This window comes from Monodelphis domestica, chromosome 2 (assembly GCF_027887165.1).
Source record: "Monodelphis domestica isolate mMonDom1 chromosome 2, mMonDom1.pri, whole genome shotgun sequence".
Taxonomy (NCBI): Eukaryota; Metazoa; Chordata; class Mammalia; order Didelphimorphia; family Didelphidae; genus Monodelphis; species Monodelphis domestica.
This window is the reverse complement of record NC_077228.1, coordinates 179,381,145-179,402,867: the sequence shown is the minus strand read 5'-3', so window position 1 is coordinate 179,402,867 and position 21,723 is coordinate 179,381,145. Positions and strand designations below refer to the sequence as shown.

General features: G+C 34.1%; 1 protein-coding gene across 5 annotated transcripts in view; it reads left to right on the top strand.

The window, feature by feature from the left end:
* Window positions 1–21,723, top strand: part of VMP1 (vacuole membrane protein 1) — a 146,544-nt gene that overhangs the window by 42,678 nt on the left and 82,143 nt on the right. For all 5 annotated transcript variants that reach the window (XM_056816485.1, XM_056816486.1, XM_056816487.1 and 2 more), the window contains 2 exons: window positions 1,205–1,315; window positions 17,847–18,014. In XM_056816485.1, coding sequence (XP_056672463.1) covers window positions 1,205–1,315; window positions 17,847–18,014 — 279 coding nt within the window. The remainder of the gene's footprint in view (window positions 1–1,204; window positions 1,316–17,846; window positions 18,015–21,723) is intronic.

Below are 21,723 nucleotides of genomic sequence, written 5' to 3'. Positions count from 1 at the left end.
TGGAGAAATATTAGAAGTTTTAGTACTTCTTTTTGGATTAAAATAAGAAAGGCAAAATATGTAAAAAACTGTGTTCCAAATTATACTTTTTATTTTTAAGCAGTTGAGCTCAATCCTTAGAATTGATTGTGATTTTTAAAACACTGCCATAGACATTTTAAAAGAACCTCTTCATGTTTTAGAAAATTTTAAATGAACCTACATGGTGGCAGTTGCCAAAGTAGAGTCTAAAGACTATTCATTAATGGCATTAGGTTATCTTCCTGAAGAGCCTATGCCACAGTTGAGTAAAATTGAAACCAGGACTTTAGAACTCCTTTTAACTATTAGAGAGAGAACTGCCTTTAGAGACAAAAGACTTGACTAGAAAGTACTCCTTTCCTTTCCCACTAACTAGTTGTGTGACCTTGAACAAGTCACAAACCTCTAAGTACTTTATTCTCTTTATCTATAGAAAGGAAAGGTTGGACTAGGTTAGGGATACTTAACCTGGAGTCCATGAACTTTTTTATATTTTGAGAACTATTTCACTGTCATTGTTTTCCTTTGTAATCCTGTGTATTTTATTTTATGCATTTAAAAACATTTGGAAAAGATATCCATAGGCTTCACCAAACTGCTGCCCAAAGTGGCCATGGTACAGAAACAGTGAAGAACCCTTGGGCTGGATGATCTCTGAAGTTCCTTCCAACTTTCTTACCTTCTATTCTTCCATGATTCTGAAATCCTTTCCACTTATGTCCATATCCTGATAAACCTGAGGTTTTCTTTCCCTCTTAGTTTGTACTTGCTATAATGTACTGACCAATCCCCAGTATGTGACTGTCATTTTGTGTTTATTTTTTTAACCTGGATAATGAAAAACATATTAGCAAACAATACATACCTATCACTTTTTCCCTCTCTCTATTCTTCTCCATGTTCTTTTAAATTCAGGGAATTTGTGACTTTTAAGAATTTCTTCTCTTTGTTGGTAGCTTCTTAGTCAGCCATTATAGCTATACTTAAGAAAATAATAATTTGGAACCATTTGCTAAACAATGCTTAACTATTTTGATGCCTATCTCCTACTGCAGAGGAATGAATTTCTATTTGAAAAATGAATAGAAGTTTCTTCTCAGTTGTAATCTCTTTGTTTTTGTTGATTTAACTTAATAATGACAATTTGAGGAAATTTTCAAATTGTAGTATTCTTGTTTTTCAGTATGTGAGATATATGGAAAAAAAGATTTTTTGGTGTGCCTACTGGGTAGGCTTAGGAATTCTCTCTTCTGTTGGACTTGGAACAGGTCTACATACTTTTCTGCTTTATCTGGTAAGAGTAACATTTATTCATTTAAAATTTTATTGACATCTTTTGTTTTTACCTTAAACCCTGAATATTGCTTTCTTTTGAGCCATCTTATAACAAAGAATGAAAAAGAAAGGATGAGGAGACAGTTCAGAAAAACCAATCACTATATCAAAAGAACCTAAATAGGCAATGTTCCACATACATAGTTCTCCAACTACCGCAAAGAGATCTTTTTGACCCTTCTTCTAAGCCAAGCTTCATCATCAAAATTACAGAATTTAATTTTATTTTTTAAAATACACTTTTATTTACAACTTTACTTTTTATATCATCTACATTTCCCAATATATCCCCTGCACCTCTTCTACCTAGAGAGCCGTTTCTTTTTTTTTTCTTTTAACCCTTACCTTCCACCTTAGAATCAATACTTTGTATTGGTTCCAAGGCAGAAGAGTGGTAAAGGGCTAGGCAATGGGGGTTAAGTGACTTGCCCAGGGTCACACAGCTAGGAAGTGTCTGAGACCAGATTTGAACCCAGGACCTCCCATCTCTAGGCTTGACTCTCAATCCACTGAGCCATTCAGCTGCCCCCAGAGTGATTTCTTATAACAAAAAATAAATAAGAGGAAAAAACCTTTATGCAAAAGTAACTGATTTATCATAAAAGACTAATATTATATGTAATATTCTATATAGTTTCTCTTTGCATAGAATCAGTGAGAGATGCCTTTTGTCTCTTTTTTGAAGTCAAGTGTAATTATTATAATTTCACAGTGTTCATTTTTTTATTGTTTTGTGGTTTTTTCCAAGTATGTTATTATAATCGTTGGATATATTGTTTTCCTGGTCTTGTCTTCATTCTGCATTAGATTATATAAGTCATCGTATGCATCTGAATTCTTTGTGTTTGCCTATTTTTTACTACACAGTAATAGTACATTACATTCTTGTACCACATTGGTTTTACTAGTCCCAAATTAATGGGCAAAATCCTCTTTGTTTCCTGTTTTTTACCCTTTCAAGGAGTTCTCAGAGTCAAAACTATTTTCATAATAATTCTAAGATGCTTTAATTTCTAATATTGTACTTTACACAATAAATGTTGATATGACTATGTTGGTGGGAGGATGACTTTTTTTCTCCTAGCAGTGGGAGTTATGAGTCAAAGAGTATGGACATATTTTAACATAATTCCAAATTGCTTTTCAGAATTTTTGAACAGCAACAGCAGAATATTAATATGTTCGCATTACCATACCTCTGCCAACAAACACTATTTAAATCTTTGTCTCATCTTTGCCAATTTTCTGAGTGACAGGTGAAACTTCAAGGCTGTTTTGTATTTGTATTTCTCTGATTATTTGTGATTTGAAGCAGTCTTTCATAGGTGATTATTAGTTTGAGAACTGTGTGGGTTGACCACTTATCAATTGAAGAATAGTTCATAGTCTCATATATTTATGTAAATTCTCTTAATATTATTGATCCCTTGCTAGAGATATTTGATGGAAAGATTTTCACAGTTGACTTCCTCCTATCTTGTCTTAGTTGCATTGTTATGTTGGTAGCTTAGCAGTTAATAAGAGAAACCCTGAACAATTGACTCTCAAACCATTTGATGAAATGTTAGTAACAGAGACCGTAGGATTTTAAGGGTTCTTGTCCTTTTGGACTTTGGTTGGCCCACATAAAGAAAGTGCCATGAAGTGAAAAAAATTCCTTAATCAACTCAGTGGAGTTAAAATTGACTAGTCATTAACTGGCCAAAGGATCTTTTATATCTCTTGGGACCTGAAACAAGACCAATATCTGAGGGGAGTTTTCTCTGGCATTTGAAAAAAGAACTCGGTATGGAGGATGAATCTATCTCTTGAGAGAGGACTATTCTTTGCCTTTTCTATTATACCTTTTCTAGAGTACAGTGTGGGGATGGGGAGGGATTCTCCCTTTTCTCTTACATCAACAATGAGATATTACAATATAAACACTCAATAAGAGAAACTGCACCCAAGAGAGAGTAGTCCTAAAAAGTCCAACGGTTTCTGGAAAAAGTGAAGAACCATAAAGTACCTTGAACTTGGAGTAGTCATCCCCCCCAGAGGACCCAGCCTAAAAGTGTGAATTGAAGGGGCAGCTCAGGAGGATTCTACACTCGTGTAAAAGTTTTTCAATTTCATGTAATTGGAATTATTTATTTTGTTTTTTATAAGTGACTGTATCACTTGTTTAAGAATTCTACCATAGCCACATCTTCGAAAGGGCTTAGTTCTCTGATTTAATGATATAATCTTTAATAATCAGTAAAGAGTAACTTTTTGGGGACAACTGGGTAGCTCAGTGGATTGAGAGTCAGACCTAGAGATGAGAGGTCCTGGGTTCAAATGTGGCCTTAGATACTTCCTAGCTGTGTGACCCTGGGCAAGTCACTTCACCCCCATTGCCTAGCCCTTATCACTCTTCTGCCTTAGAACCAATACATAGTATTAATTCTAAGGTGGAAGGTAAGGGTTTTTTAAAAATTAGAGTAACTTTTTAAGAGGCAAGATTTAAGGAAATCTATCTTTTTTAATCAGTGTCGTGGTTTCAAAAGCTAAATTTTGAAATAGACTTTAATAATCTTAATATTCAAGAGGTATTCTAATCCCCAAATCAGAACAGCAAGGTTGATTTTAAAAGAATAAAACTAACAGGGTTTTTTGGGGTTCATGTAGATTAAAAGAAAACAAAATTTTAAAACATCCTCAGGAGGTATTAAGTTTAAATTAAATTACTTTAGCTAGGGAGGATGTTTTTATTTGTTTCAGGTCTTGATTTTCTTCCAAATGTAATGAGTTCTCTTTTGTAGCTCAAAAATAATTGCAATCTTTTAAATATATGAAATTACATGTTAGTGCCTACTGGATGATGTTGGATGATTTCCTTTCAGAACTTTAATCATTAACAACTGAGGGTTGTAAATTAGCTGCCAAATGGCAGAAAATTTTGATTCTAGCCTTTGGGAGTCCCTCTGACTTCAGTTGACATGGGCAATAATACTTCTTATTTTTCTTTATTACATCTACACATGAAATATGAACTTAAGATAATTTTCCTCTAGATCAGAGGTTCTCAAATATCCACTAATTATCACCAACCTGGACTACTATAATGGCCTCTTAAAAAGTCTTCTTGCTGCTACTCTCTTCCCCTAATGTAATCCAACCTTCGCATTTCTGACATATATGTAGTTAGGTCTTTAAAAAGCTCAAAAGATTTTATGAAGGATCCTCAATAATTTTTGAGTGGAAAGAGGTGATATAGAAAGGCATTTTACTTTTATACAGATGTTTTGCCATGACCAAAGAATTCCTCACTTAGCAGCCAACCTATTGGTATTTAATCTGACAAGGTCTTACCTAACAGAAAGAATCTCTGAGACCATAATTAAAACTTTTCCAGCTTGATAGAATCTACTAGTACTTACAATTCATTGGTCTAGTCTTTAAAAGCCCAATAGGAATGAGACAATGAAATTAGGGTTAGGCTTTTCTATTTTTCTAACTCTTAAGGTAAAGGGATAGCTAGGTAGTGTGGTAGTTGAACCTAGAGTCAGGAGGACCTGGGTTCAAATATGGTCCGAGACACTCCTGCCTAACCCTTGCCACTCTTCTGTCTTAGAACTGATAAAACAGAAGGTGAATTAAAAAAAAAAGGTTAAGATTAAATGTTAGAAACCATGGAGATTGATGGTGGGGTTATTTCAACATCTTTCTATAATACTTTTCTATAACTGAAACGATCAATAGCTAACTAGGTTAGCAACCTCATTTTTTATTTTTTTTAAACTACAATGACTTTCTGTGGGGAAAATTACCGTTCAATAGGCACAAATAGATAATAATGAATCACCAAATTACAAGATGGGAAAATGACCAGAGTTGGTACCTAACCATTAAAGATTCATGAGGTTCCAACCTATCTAAACATTTCTGATGAGCAATTGGATCCCAAGGTTTAGTTGGCTTTCATGTACAGTGCAATGAATCTAGTTTGACACTAGATGGAGACATTGCCTAGAGTAGGGCAGCTGAAAAAACAAAATTCCCTGGTATACAGGAACTACTTCCCCCTAACCCCCCCCCAAAAAAAAAAAGAGAGAAGAAAAACTGCATGATAAGCAGAAGTCAAGAATTATATGGGTAGCTTAATGTTGTTGACTGATATTTCCAACTTCTGAATTCTGTGTCACATCTGAGAATCAATTAAAAGCAATTTTAGCACTTTGGTTTTCATGTGTATTTAAAAATCAAAGTAGTTATAACAGGCAGGAGAAAACTGATTGTTTAATGTTGCTTAACTTTTAGATAATCAGTTAAGGAGACAAATTTCAATTTGGTCTGAGTGAAAACTTAGATGTCAGAAAATGGAATGGGCTGTCTTAAGACGGATAGGAAGTTTTGTATCCCTGAAATTCTTCAAGGGGATGCTATATGAGCGTTTGTCACAAATGGTTCCAAGGATATTAGGCTTTCAGGACTCTATGACCCTCTGAAATAGTTTCTAGTTCTGCTGTTCTATGTTTACATGGGAAATAAGTCAGGCCTCATTGAATTTACAATAAAAGCTTCAAGGGATTTTGCATAAGGTGGCTAATGAGACCTTTTGATTTTTATATACTTTTCATCCAAATGGAAAATGTTAGCATCATCTTCAGTATTATTGCAAAATAAAGAGTTGAGAGTAAAGTGCCCCAATAATTGTAACTCATGTGTTGCTTTTTAACTTAAAAAAGCTAGTCAGCTGAGATTAAGTTTCATTCTTCAGGCATTTGTAGCCTAGCATCTTCCTTCAATACCTTCTTAAATGGGTATAAAATGATTGGCAGGTCAGTCAGTTCATTTTGTAACATCAAAGGGTAAAACATTTTTTTATGCTAGAACTATTCATGCCTAAGCAAGTGAAAAGAACATTTCTAAAGTAGTGGCTTTTTCCACCTCTGTCTCTAATATGACTGAAAACTTAGTTTTGAAAAATTAGTAAAGAAGAGAAAGAAGGAAATTTGCTTAAATACCTACTATGTGCCGGGCAGCTAAGCACATGTCAGATATCATCTCTCTTAATTCTCACAGCAGATCAGTAAGTTAGGTACTTGCTTTAAAGTGACTTGCCTGCTGTCACACAGTTAGTAGTTCTCTGAGGCCATATTTGGACGTAGATCTTCCTGACTACAGTCCTAGCACTCTATTCACTGTGCATCTAGCTTGCTTTGAAGATCACTGAACAAATGAAAAGGTTTAAAAGACCCCTAACTACCTTTTAGGTACCAGTCACATTCAATAAACACTAAGGAAACTTCGCTTAGTTGTTTTCTGACCCTAAATTTAAAGCTTTAACTTTGAATTTGGACTAATTTATATTTATAGTTTTAGTTAGAATTTGGAGGTTTTAATCTAGTATCCTAAACATCAAGCCAAGCAAGGATAGCAACTGGAAAGACCCTTCTAGATACAGTTGTACCAGCTTTTACAAGAACAAAGGGGGAAGCAAAGATTTTGGTTATCCAGTAACTTTCTTTAAGTATAGTAATTAGCAACATTCCCATGTTTACCAGAAAGTATAGATTATCACTTAAATATTTCTTTCTAAAGTATATAAAAAGTAATATGTTAAATTTAGATATGCGAATAGGTATTCATTACATTGCTAAGTAATAGGTATTTCTGTACCTAAGTTTAACATTCTGTACAAGGCCTGGAAATGATCTCATATTTTTAGAGTTATTCCATCTTTGAAACATACTGTAAAATGACTCTATTGGTACTAAATAATATTTATTAAAAATTTGGTTAGGACATTGGGCTTTTTGTAAGAAACAAATATTTCATTGCTCCCAAAGTGGTATTTCTAAATCACAGGTCTGATGCTCCCTAATCAGTAACGCTTCTTATTACCTCTGTGACCAAATACAAACTCTACTCTTTGGCCTTTGAAGTGCTTCACTACCTGATCCCAAACTACCTTTCCAGATTTGTTATGTATTATTCTCTTTGGACCAGCTTTTTTGCTCTTCCTTAAATACAGTATTTTATTTTCTGTTTTCTTCTTCACCTCTGCTAATCTTTAGAATCCTGAGCTTTATTCAAAACTCAGCTCAAGTGACCAGCTAGGTTGCTCAGTGAATAGAGCCAGCCCTGGAATCTGGTAGACATAGGTTCAAATGTGGCCTAAGATACTTCCTCAGGCAAAGCACTGGACCCCAGTTGTTTAGCCCTTAACACCCTTTCTCTTCTTTCTTTCTTTTTTTTTTTACCCTTACCTTCCATCTTTGAATCAATACTGTGTATTGGTTCCAAGGCAGAAGAATAGTAAGGGCTAGACAATGGGGGTTAAGTGACTTGCTCAGGATCACACAGCCAGGAAGGATCTGAGGTCAGATTTTAATCTAGGACCTCCTGTCTCTAGACCTGGCTATCAATCTACTGAGCCACCCAGCTGCTCCCCTTAACACTCTTTTGCCCTAGAAGCAATACTTAGTATGGATTCTAAGACAGAAGGTTGGGTTTTCAAAAAAAATATGAAAAAACAGCTCAGTCAGTACCTCTTATATGAGAATTTTCTTGTTCTCTAGTTGTTAATTGCCTTTATTTTTATCATACATTTATTATATATTATATATACATGTAGTTATCATGGATTGACTGTAAACCTCTTAAGGGAGAAGAACTGTTTCAATTTGACTTTATATCCTCACTACCTAGCACAGTGGGAATATAAAGGATATATACCTAGTACATAGGAGCTACTTAATAAATACTTATTGATTACTTCATTTGATTATTGAGTGCTTCATTTGCAATGATGTAACCTGGCACATCTGGACAGAGATAAAAGTATTTGATTAAGTAAACATGAAGTGATCTCAAATGGCTTTTATCACACCACCATAATAAGTGTTAATGCCATAGTAAACAAGGACCTGCTTCTCTTCTTATTAGTCTTGCATTTTTATTTGTACCGAAAGTTCTTTTATTAAGATTTAATATATAACTATATTAACTAACCTCCATCTATTTAGCAAAGCAAAGGGGAACTCTAATGCTGAGCACTTATTTTACTTCAGTCTTGATTATTATGCTCTTCTAAAATTTGAAAGTTATGAATAGCTAAATCAAAAATATTAGCCCCATTTTACAGATGAAAACTGAAAGAGACAAACTGACTGATATAAGATTGCATGACTAGAACCCTGGCTTCTAGTATCTTCTTTCAATAATATTAGTACCTGGTATTGTTTTGTATTTACAAAGTACTTTCATATCTCTTGCCTCCTTTTGATCACCTAGTATTCAGCCTGTGGAGAAAGATGTATAATTAGCCCTGTTTTACATATAATGAAACTAAAGGCTGAGAGAAGGTAAGGACTTTTCCCAAGGTAACATAATAATAAGTGATGAAGCGGAGATTTGAACCATTTTTCTGACTAGGGCTACTTACTGCCTTTCCCACTATACCACAATGAATTGAACTTTTAACTCCATTTAGAATATTAAAACAACTTTATCCCATCCTAGAATTGTTCACTGCAAAGAGAAAATCTTTGTGAAATTCTGTTCTGATCTTAATGGGAGAAAACATTAAATTAAAAAGATTATAAGTTTAAGGCTTATGCTTGCAGCAAAATTTCCAAATTTCTCTACAAGTCCTTTAAAAGAAGAAAAACAAAGAACAATAATATTGCCCATTTGTCTCTAAATCACTTACTTTTTGCCTCAATATTCTTAATTCTTTTCTAAACTAACAAATTCCTATTAGTTTTTAGTGATGGAATATGTCAAACAAATGTTTTTCATAAGAATCATCACAGCATTCTGAACTGGCTATTATTACTTTTACCCTTAACTTACCCTTAATCAGAAGAATCAAGACTTTTTGCCCTTGAGAAATTGCTTAAGTTCTACCAATGAATCATGTTATTAGTTGATACTATAAAGGTGTAAAACACTGCAACTTTTGGTAACAAATTTTTAAGTCTGAGAAAATTATGTGGAACATAGCATATGTCTTTTTGTACACATAGAGCATCTTTTCTTTTATTGTGATATTTTTCACCTTGGTTAATCTTGAAGCTTAAATAAGTAGAACTCATCATTAATATGACCTAATTTCAACTTTTTGCTCTTAAGTGTCTTTGGAAGAAAGGGATCTAAAACTTTTGCCATATGTTTCCAATAGCTTCTTTCTGGACTTTCTTCTGCTTCTTATGATTTGTAGATGGGAAAGAAAAATGAAATCAGACCTTTCAGTTACATGAATTCCTTATAAATGAAGTAGGTTTACATTAATCCAGCTTTTTCTTAAAGTGAAAGTTACAGTATCCTAAGATTCCTAGTAGTTAATTAGTCAACAGATATTTATATGCATTACATCTACTTTGTACCTTTCTATAGAAGTGAGAGTTCCTGCATTCAGGACCTTCATCTTTATTGGAACAGAAATTATGAGGGAATACATTCCAGGCATGGGGAATGGGCAGTACAAAGGCATAGAGATGAGAATTGGAAGGTCACATATGAAGAAAAAACTATTTCAAGTGGACCATAGAGTGTGTGGAAGGAATACTGTGACATAAAACTGGAAGGGTAACACGAGTCCAGGTTGTAAAAGTTTTAATGCTTAATAGAGGAGATCATATTTGATGCTGATTATTTATTTATTTATTTTGCTATTTACTCATTTTCCTGCTTTTTTCTTTTAGTTTAAAAAACTGTTAAACTTGGGCTCTATAACTGTGGTGAAAGAAGCACTGTTCCAAACTTCAGGTTCTTTTTGCTACCTTAAGTCCTGGCTCTGGGAATCTATCTGCTTTTCAGTTCTTCAAAAGTGGAATGAAGTAAGGAGAGGTGTATTTAATACTCTCCTGGCCTATGCTTTGGTCTGTGAATAACTGGAAACATTCTTTTATCCTTTGGAACTATAACCAGGGTCCCCTGCTCCCCTGTGGCTACAAGTGCTGGTGTATGCTGGTGCTCCTCCTCACACTGCAACTACGCTCCAGCAACCTGATTCTGTGTATTCTCTCAATATCTTTTTTTAAAATAAGTTTTTATTGATGTCTTTTGGGTTATTTTTTATGGCATCATTCTAATGGTATAGTTCTCATCAATATCCCTCCATTCCCTCTTATAAAGAACTGTCCCATATTGCAATATTTTTTTTTAATATAGAAAAAGGAAGGATAATTAATCTAACTGATAAATACTTCAAAAAATTCTGAAAATATATGTGATATACAATACTTATAGACCAAAACCTCTGCACAAGGAAGTTAGATCGAGAATGTCTTCTCATATCTCTTCTTTAATATAATTTTGCAACCTTAAGTTTTTGTTTGTATGTGTGATACTTTCCATTTATATCATCATAGTCATTATATATTTTTTTCTTTGCACTGCTTTAAAAAAAAATGTGAAAAGAGTCTTGCATCCGGAGCCAGCAGAGGGACCCCTGTATTTTCCTTCTGAGTAGTTGTCTGACATTACCATCTGAGGCTGAGAAACCTTTGCTGCTGCTTCATCTATGCTCAAGTCTTGTTGCGCCAGTGGGGCCTTGCGCTGACATGCTATGCTTGACCCCCCCCCCCCCCCCCCCAGTACACTAGATCTCTCATGCTGGCCTTCTAAATTGTTTTGGGCTAAAAGTTACTTTACTTTATCTTTTTGTGTGCTATACTTCTCCAGATTTCATTTTGAAGAGTTATAACATTACTTTTTGGAAGCTAATTTGGTAGAAATCAGATTGGTCCTTGTACCTTTACCATCTTGGCTCTGCAGCCCCTGTCCTCCCCCACCTTCCACATTAGAGGTAATAAAGGACTGCTAGACTTTATTGAATAGGGAAGTAGCATAGATTAAACCAGCATTTTAAGAAAAATCACTCTGATAGCTTTATGGTGAGGGAGATTTTTGAAATAGAGAATCCAATTAGAAATCTGTTGGCAGTAGTCCAGGCAAGAAGGAAGGTCTGACCTAGGAGGATGGCCAGGTAGATAGACAGAAAGGGATGGGATATTGTAGGAGTAAAAACAAAACTTGACAACTGATTTTATATGTGAGATATATGAGAGTGAGGAGTAGAGAATGACTTTGAGATTGCAAAATTGGATGACTGAAAGGATAATAATGCCCTGGACAGAAAAAAGGAAGTTTGGAAGACAGTTAGGTTTGTTACTCCTGCCTTTTGACCCCCTTCTTCCTTCTTGAGGAAGTGGAGGATGGGCATCTAGAAGCTTTGTCTTTTTACTTATTCATTCATTCATTCATTTTAAAATATTTTCCTATGTTTACATGATTCATTTTCTTCCCCTCCTTTTCCTCCCCCCTCCCAGAACTGACAAGCAATTCTACTGGGTTGTACAAATGCTATCACTTGATACCTATTTCCATATTATTCATTTGCTATTGGAGTGATTTTTTTTTTAAGGCCTAAAACCCTAAATCACATACCCATATATACATGTGATAAGTGATGAAATGACATTCATCTTATCATTTCCTGCCTGACTATTCTCCTGAACTTCATGATCTCCAAAAACTCAGTATCCTATAAGATAAAAACAACTGTATAACTCTTCCCTCCTCAGACCACTTCCCACCCTGACTTCATTATGACCCTTTGCTAGGTCCTTCTTCCCTGCATACACACTTTTTAGCTTCTTTTTATATGTTGTTTCCCTGATTTGGTTTTGAGATCCTTGAGGGCCAGAACTGCCAATGCTTTTCTTTTTATCCCCAGTGCTTAGCACAGTGCCTGATATATAGTAGGTTCTAAATAAGAGTTAATTATTGTTATTTGGAAGAAAAGAAAATTAATTTGGTTTTGAACATGCTGAATTTGAGATGTCTTTAGAACACTTCATCTTGATACATCCAGTAAGCAAATTTAACATAGGAAAGAAATCGCATTTGTTACATAGATCCTGGAAGACATCTGTCTAGAGATGATAATTAAACTTCTTATGTGGTCACCAAGCAAGAGAATGTAATGAGAGAGATAAGGAAGCCCAGAACAGAGCCTTCAGTACATTTACAGATACCTAGGGAATATAAAATAAATGATGAGCCAACAAAAGATTCTTAGAAGTGGTTTAAACTAAAATATCATCAACCCACCATCCATAGAATTTCATTCCAATAACATAGTGAATATTTTTCAATGAAGGAATCCATAGGGCTCTGGTAAGGATACCCGAATTCATCCTTATGAAGATCCTATTTTTGTTTTTGTAACAGCTAGGACTCTTTTGCTTGAATTTGAAAACTTTCTATTAACAAGGACATCTTCTAGCTATCTCCTGACAGAATAGGTTACAGGAAAAAGGACAGGAATTAAAAACTACACTCTCTACTACCAAAAATGTTTTACACTCCTAACCTTCTTTCTTTACAATTCTCCAGAAACCTTTTCATACTTGTTATACTCTTAGACGCCAAATGTGGAAGTACTCTCAGCCTCTGTGGCCTCTCCTTCTGATTGTCTACTTTCTCCCAGAACCTCTATTTTATGGAGGAGGACCAGGCTAGCTATGTCTTCATTCTTCTTTAGGCTTCATTACTGTATCTCCTGGACTTTCTCAAACTATTCCTTCTCTTTCCCATCCTCCCACCTCTATCCCCTTCATTTCCCTTTTATGTTCAGGGAGGGCAAGGAATCTCTTTCTGCTTATGTTTGTTTGTTTGTTTTTTTAAACCCTTACCTTCTGTCTTAGAATCAATACTGTGTATTTGTTCCAAGGCAGAAGAGTAGTAAGGGCTAGGCAATGGGGGTCAAGTGACTTGGCCACGGTCACACAGGTAGGAAGTGTCAGAGGCCAGATTTGAACCTAGGATCTCCCATCTCTAGGCCTGGCTCTCAATCCACTGAGCCACCCAGCTGCCCCCTCTGCTTATGTTTGTATTCCCAGCTCTCAGGAGAGAAACTGGCATATAATAAGTAGATTTTTGGTTTTTTAAAATCCTTATTTTCTGTCCTGGTAAAAAATCTAAGACAGAAGTGCAAGGGCTAAGCAAACAAGATTAAATGACCTCTCCAAGGTCACACAGCTAGGAAGTTTCTAAGACCAGATTTGAATCCAAGTCCTCCTGACTCCAGACCTAGAGTCTATCCACTGTGCCACCTAGCTACCCCATAAGTGTTTGATTGTTAAAGTGTTAACTTGACTTTTCTCCAAAAGACTTTTGTTGGGTGTGATTTAGGGAAAGACAAATAAATCTGCCTAATTAGAACAAAAAATGAGCTATTCTCAAATACCTTTGCCAGCCAGATCTTATAATGCGTATTTTTGAAAATAAAATTAATATAATAGATTTTTCTTAGTTGTTTCTTAAGTTACTTTAACCAATAAATTATTCCATTTCCATACCTCATGCTTATGCAAAAAGATAACTTGGAAATATAACATTTTTGGCAGTCTAGCCAAGACAGCTGAAAATAGTTTAAATTTTTTTTTTCATAGGCAGTTATACCCATTGCCCTTATTTGAAATCTTACCTCATGTTCTAAGTAGGGTTTTTTCCTTCCTCAAACATACTATTGCTTGGCTAAGTACTGCATCTTCTGTACTAGGAAAGGCAAAATTATTCCATAATCAAAGCTTTGGAAATTATAATGTAAAATAGCTCTTGAGAATAGATACACAAGGTTTTGAACTGAAACAGAGCCAGATGTCAAATATGTCACAAATAGGCACTCAGATGAGCTTGTTAGGTTGATTTTATTTAGAACTACTATACTGGGCAGCACAGAAGGATCCCAGATACTGTAAAGTCTGTTAAGATATAACAGGCTTATTAATTTGTCTTATCTTTGGTCCATTTTAAAATTATTATAGTTCAGAGAATAAAGTTGAAGGAGAAGTTTTGTTTTTGCATATTTTGAGTTCACATAACATTTCTAAATTCCCTTTCCTGTTACCATTTTCACTTCCAAAGGGAGTATTTTGGTTTGGTTTTGTTCACTTTTGAATTTGTCTTATATGGGTAAAAAGTTAGGTATTACAGAACATTTTTCTAGGGTGTTAAAGAAGAATTTACTAGGTATCTCCATGTAGCTACCAAAGTTCAAATTTAAATGCTGAGCTGGAGTCTAAATGACCTATAAGAAGGAACAAAGAACAAGAGGCTGACTTACTAGAGTTCTTATTTTGCCTGTGAAATACCACATCTGATCTAAGGCTGAGTAATCATGACTTGACTTATTAGAATGGCTGTGGGAAAATGCACAAATCTATTCAGTTCAAAGAATGAAAGGTCCGAGGGAAGGTAGGGGAGATAAAAAATATCTTTATGAAATTAATTTTGAAACTGACTAAAAATTAACTAAAAGGTAGTAGAGGGGGCAGTTTATTTCTTTGGATATTTGAAAAGTAGTTGTTTCTTTTTTCATAGCTCATGAATTCTATTAATCTAGCATCTGGAAACCTGCTAAATAACAGTTTAGCCCTTGTTCATTGTGAGAATTTTATGCTTTATCCTCAACTTCTGGAATTCTGGAGCTGTTTGTTTATAGATTGTAAGATTTTCATACATTTTCTTACTCTCTTTTACCACATTCATCACTATTTTATTTGGTATTTCACACCTATATTTAAAATGGATTTTGATAGTTAAAAATTCTCTATAAACATGTTTGAAGTGATTGTAATGGAAAAAACTTTGTACATAGCTGTATTCAGTCACCCTAGGACAAACATTAAATACTTATGAATTGATGAACATTTATTAATCCTTTATAACATTTCTATATCTTAATAATTTTATGGTTTCTCAGATTTTATAGTACTGAAAAAAGGATAAAACTGCATATATACTAGACTAAAATGAAATACTCTATTAATAATAATAAAGTGTTCTATTACTAAATGGTGAACCACATTTTTATAAATTTAATCCTCTGGAAATATTTAGGAAATAAATACAGCTTATATTTTTGAACGGGCTTTTAAGTATTAATATAGGATAATATTCACTAACTGCCTGGTCTTTTATTAGCTTTAAGAGTTATTTGGTATTTTGTTTTCATCTCCTTTTCATATGCCCCTTTCTTGGAACCACAAATTCTTTTACTAGGTGATCAAAGAAATTTTCTTTTATACAGAGACAGCTTAAAGTTCTCAGAGACTGGCTTATTTATAAATCACAGGAGGAATCTTCTGAGATATTTTAAAAAAATAGAAATCTTTATATCCTATAATTAATCAAAGAACTTGAATTTTTTTCTTACTCTGCATATAAAAATGGAGATTTTAGTTGGAAAAATTCAATTATTTTCAGTAATTTAAATTTAAATTTGATATTCAAAGTAATATGTGAAATGTTATAACAGCATATTATAAGTAGGTTAAGTTTTTTGTGTCCAATAAATTTTCAACTTAAAATTTTAATGGTTTTTGGATGATTGCCACTTAATTTTATAGGTCAATAATTTTAATCCATTTTCATTTATATGAGCATCATTAAATTTATAACAAGGAAAATTATTTTATTTTCAAGTAAACCCACAAAATCTCATAATAATTTTCATGTGAAAATTAATTCTCCATTCAGTAGTAAATCTATAACATATCCAGATTTCCTAAATATGTTAATAATTTCAATTGTTGCTGATTCACTCTTAATATCAGATGAGATTTTTCTTTATCTTGATTCTTAGAAGAAAACATTTAATCTTAAATGTTATGGGTTCCCTTTTTTTCTTGGAAATTATTTTCTATTGATGTACTTTCTCATTTTTGAAAACTGAACTTTGAACCTTCAAGTTTCATAAAGAATACTTTCACAGTGCTAATTCTCTTTGTGTCATTGGAAAAAACAAACAATCTTTTTGGGATCCTTGGAGGAGTTCTAGATTGTTGACTTTAGAATAGATGTAACTATAAAGAACAAGTAAATTATAAGTGTTTAGTGAAATAGGAGCTCTGATTTTTATTCTTAGCACACAAGGACTTTTAAAGGGATTTTGTGCAAATTATTTAACCTTTTGACTGCAAAATGTATATATAGTACGTATCTCCACATATCAGAAATATTTTTAAGAAAAATGAATCAGTAAGACATTATGCAATAGCTGCTAATTCATTATTTGAGCTATGAAGTAGTTCAATGCTTCTGGAAGACAATTGGGAACTATGCAAGAAAAGATTAAATATTTCATATCTATAGTATTGTTACTGATGTCAAGAAAAGACAAATGTACAAAAACTGCATAACAGCATTTTGTCATAACAAAAGACAGGAAACAACTTATGTGCCCAACAGTTGGGGAGTGACTAAAGAAATTATATTATGAATGTCATTTACTATTACTATATCATAGGAGCTGACAGATATGAAGAAATTCCAGAAACCAGGGGTGGCTTATATGACATGATTCAGAATGAAAAAAAGCAAAGTCAAAGAATAACATATACAGCAATGATGTAAATGAAGTTAACTTTGAGAGGCAACAAACTCTAGTCAGATACTACTAGTTTAAGTATCTATCAATCCTCTCGACTAAGTAATTGTTTTCCTTCAAATATACTTTGGAGGGTTTTGTATGCGTATTTGAGTAGTGTCTGTTGGTGCAAAATACAGTATATCAATAAATCTAGTGTTTAAAAATACATTTTGTGATACCTGAATGAACAATATGGGTTGTGTGTGTATGGTTTTTTTTTCCCCCTGACATAACCTTAGTCAGACTCTAAGAAGAAATGGAAGGGATTTTAGTTATTCTCTAGTACAGCTCCATCAATTTGAAGATCAAGAAATGAGACCCAGAAAGGAATAAATTATTTGATAGGTATCACAGGACTAGTTAATGTCAGAGTCAAGACTAGAACCGAAATCTTTTTAGGCTTACTTCTGCTATATCTTGCTAGTTTTGGTCATTTTAAGTATATAGATTTCCTTAGTTACATCCTTATTTTATATAGTATAGAATAGAATGAAGATAAAGAACAAACTTGTCCAGGCAATTGATCTAACACAGAAGTTTATTCTTTTGTTGCATAACATTTATACCTTAGTTGTAATACGTTGATGGGGATATTTTATTATACAGCTAAGATTTTCAAATCTTTTATTTCAAATATGACAGTTTTAAATAGGATTATACTGGGTAATAGAATCAGTGTTGATTTTTTCTTTCTGTTTAGCTTTAACCTAGATGTACAGGAAAATAATTGAGCTGTTTAGGAGATAGGAGAGAAGGATCAGGTATCTATATGTTCCTTGATTCCTTTTAAGTTCTGGTTGCTTAAAAATTATAACATGCAATTTTAAAAAATCATTTCAGAAGATAAAGAGAAGTTATGACAAAACTAAGTAATTGGCTGTTGCTTGAAGCTGCAGTGGATAATATTGCAACAGCAATATTAAGGCATACAATTAAAGTCATGTAAAATATTTGTTAATTGAATCATTAAATATTTTTCTTATTTTTTGAAAGTTAGTATTTTAACTTAAAAGTCATTGAAGTGGTGGTATTTATTTAAATTCATACTATTTTGTTTCATGTTTTAAATTTTATTTTGCAGGGCCCACATATAGCTTCAGTTACACTAGCTGCTTATGAATGCAACTCAGTTAATTTCCCAGAGCCACCATATCCTGATCAGATTATTTGTCCTGATGAAGAGGGTATTGAAGGTTCTATTTCTTTATGGACCATCATCTCAAAAGTTAGGCTTGAAGCCTGCATGTGGGTAAGATGTCTTTTTATTGTAATCTAAAACTAACCGAGCTAGCTTCCTACTTTTGTTTCAGCTTGAAATAAAATATAGATATCTACCTTTGTCCCATAAACATTATTCATGCAAACACTGTGAAGGAAATTACCTTACAAACTATTGCTCTGCCTTGGAGATGATTGTGAAACCTTGACTTTAGGGAAATAAAGGGCCAAGGAAAGGCTATAAGAGAAAGTGGAGCCTGTGTCTATTACTCATCCTAATTTTGGGAACAAAAGAATGGTCACATGATTTGACATTCTGCATCAATTACTAATTGATTAGGATTATAGACTGGGAAAGGGCCTGACTTATGATTTCATTGGTAGAGGGAATTCTTAGGTGATACTTTTCTATTTGTGTAGATTGATATCTTCTCTGCAACTTAGAATCTTAGAGAGTTTCCTAAAGCAGTCTAGATCTGTTTAGAGATTGACTTTGTTCTCTAGTGTGTTCGTTATCTCTCAAAGCTCTTTGTCATCTGCAAATTTGATAAGGTGTAGTCATATCCTTTGCTCAAAAATCTTTAATACTTCTTTATCACTTTTTAAGTACAGTTCAGATTCCTTTCTTTTCCTGACATCTTCACAGTCTGGTACCATAATATCTTTTTGAGCTTCCTGTCCCTTCTCATATCTACATATACTTAAAATTTGAATAAAGGCTCCTTGTTACAAAATGAAGTTAACTTTCTTGCTATCTTAAATTTTGGGACATATTTCACATTATAGATAAACTACTTATACCATTCTGGTCCATCTCTTAAAGCAGAGAAGTTCTGAAATCTTGATTTTGGGTCCCAAAGATAAACCTTCTTATATGTGAATATCATAGGAACTATGTCCCCAATAAACAACTCTACATCAAAGGCAGAGTTTTCTTTGTATCCCCATTATGTAGCATATTGCCTGGCACAAAAGAACAAATGCTTGTTGATTGATTGATTGACGTATGCCTCAGCTTCTAAACAGTTACTAAAAAAAACCAAAGGGTAGTAGCTACTTACCATAGTTCTAACTTTAAGTGTTTTGCAAGTATAAGAATATTAAAGGTCAATACGATTCGAACTTTGATTTCCCAGAACGGGGCTGATGAAAATACTTCTAATGTTCTTGTCTGACTGGGAGATCATGGGGGAAAAGAAAAATAGTTTTCATCTTCTCTCCCTCACTCAAAAAAATAAAATAAAGGTCTTTTCCTGTATTGCTGGAAAACACTGAGCCCTGGTATGAGTTATAACAGAGAGGAGAAAAAACTTTCTAAAGGTAAAATTTTATCAGCTTCTAATGGTAGGAGAGAAAGAAGAGCAGTTTTTTTTCTTTTTTGCAAACACACACACACAATTTCCCCTAGATCGTACTACAAGTAGTGACAAATATAGGATTTGAACCCCAGACTCCTGATTCCAATTTTAGAACTCTTTACTCTGCTATATCCTGCCTCCTCACATCTCACATTCTCCTTCAGGTTCCTAAAATGTTTAGAAAATACTGATATTTTCTGTTTTTTAGATGATTCTTCTCTTAAACTATTGCAGGAAAAAGTACAGTATTACAATAGGGATACTAAGTTCCTGTTAAAAATCTTGGAACATGGGGGGCAGCTGGGTAGCTCAGTGGATTGAGAGCCAGTCCTAGAGACGGGAGGTCCTAGGTTCAAATCTGGCCTCAGCCACTTCCCTGCTGTGTGACCCTGGGCAAGTCACTTGACCCCCATTGCCTAGCCCTTACCACTCTTCTGCCTTGGAGCCAATACACAGTATTGACTCCAAGACGGAAGGTAAGGGTTTAAAAAAAAAAAAAAATCTTGGAACATGGATTCATTCATTCAACAAGCTATTTATTGAGTACCAACTATGTGTAGGGTACTGAGTACACAAAGATAAAAATAAAACCATCCCTGCCTTTTAAGAGTTTACATTTCTTGAGAGATGGAAGGAAACTAGATTATGTAGAAATTTAAAACGGGGTAGGGGAAGAGGGAAGAATGCTACAACAACCTGTAGAGATCAGAATAAACTTCCTGTTGGAAGTATTATTTGAGCTGACCCTTGAGGGAAGCTAGGTATTCTATATAGCACAAGTAAGGAGAGAGTGCATTCTAGACATGTTCAAAGGTACAATTAGGAGATGAAATTACATATAAAGAACAGTAAGAGTGGTCATTTAGATAGACCAGGAAGGCATATAAAGTAAATAATAAGTCTAGAAAAGGTAGGCTAGAGCCAGACCGTGAAAGACTTTAAAAGTCAAATGGAGTTTTAATTCAATCCTATATAGGCAATTGAGAACCACTGGGATTTCTTGAGAAATATAGTGGCATAGTCATACCTATACTTTAGGAATATCAGCTTGGCAGCTTTTTGAAGTATATTGCTAACTTGCATCCTGAGAGCTTCCATTTAGTGTTCTAGAGTACTCTGAGGGGGTTATGGGCTATAACTCTTCTCTACCATCAATTTAAACCTCTACCATTTGATGTGTTTCCTCCTTCTATAAGCAACCTATAATTTGCTAGTTCTCTCATGGTGTACTAGCTTTTACAAAGATATATTTACTTCAAAGATAGAGCAATAGGAAATATACCAATATTTCCCCTTAACAAACACCTTGGTGGCATACTCTCACTTTGGTCTCTGAGATGAAGTTGGCTCAAAACTTAGCTCATTTTCTACATAGCATTGGACCCACCAAGTTCATGCCTTTAGACTCTATGGACCCCAAGGCCTTTCCCCATATGTTATTGTTTCTCAGAGGTTCCCATGAACTAAGGAGTTATCAAATGAAACTAAAACATTAAGTGAATCAAAAAGGACATGGCTAATATCAACAGGCTTTTTGAAGTGCCTCTCCTGCCGGTCAGAGAGCCACCTCCTCTTCTTTATCACATGCTTAACCAATTGGAACTCATTACAGAATGGCAACACGTGTTCCACAGTCTTTTCACTCCACTTACATGTCATCACATTTCCACAGAAATAAGCTTCCTATTCTCTCCATATTGAGAAAGATATCCCAGGCACCCTGTGCATGTACCAGACACCCATTACAGGAGGATGAATTGGAGAATGGAAAGACTGAATACTGTGATACCACTTAAGAGACCCTTATAATAATTCATGTGAGAGGTGATGAGGATCTAAATTAGTTGTAAATGGAGAGAAAGGCATGGATTTAAGGGCTAAGATATGATTGGAAGTACCCTCAGATCGTCAGGTTAACAAGGTTAGCTTTGTCCTAGAGCTCAATCTATTGTTGAGTGCATTATTTTTTCCTGTACACACATGTGTTGGTGTGTAAGGAAATGGGGGTCTTTGGTCTTGGACTATAGGCATATCTTGGAGATATTGCAGGTTTTCTTCTAGAACACCACAATAAAGTGAATATCACAATAAAGCAATCATAAATTTTTTAGTTTACTAGTGCTTAAAAAAGTTACATTTATGGTAGTCTCTTATGTATGCAGCAATATTATGTCTAAAAAAAAAGTATATGCCTTAATTTAAAAATACTTTATTGCTTAAAAAAATGCTAACAATCATTTGCTAACAAACATCACTTTTAGTGAGTTTGAGGAGCCTGTGGGCAATTTCTTAAAATAAGACACATTGAAGTTTTCCACATCAATTGACTCTTCCTTTCACTTGTAGGATTATAGGATTATTATTAATTGGCCCAATTTCAGT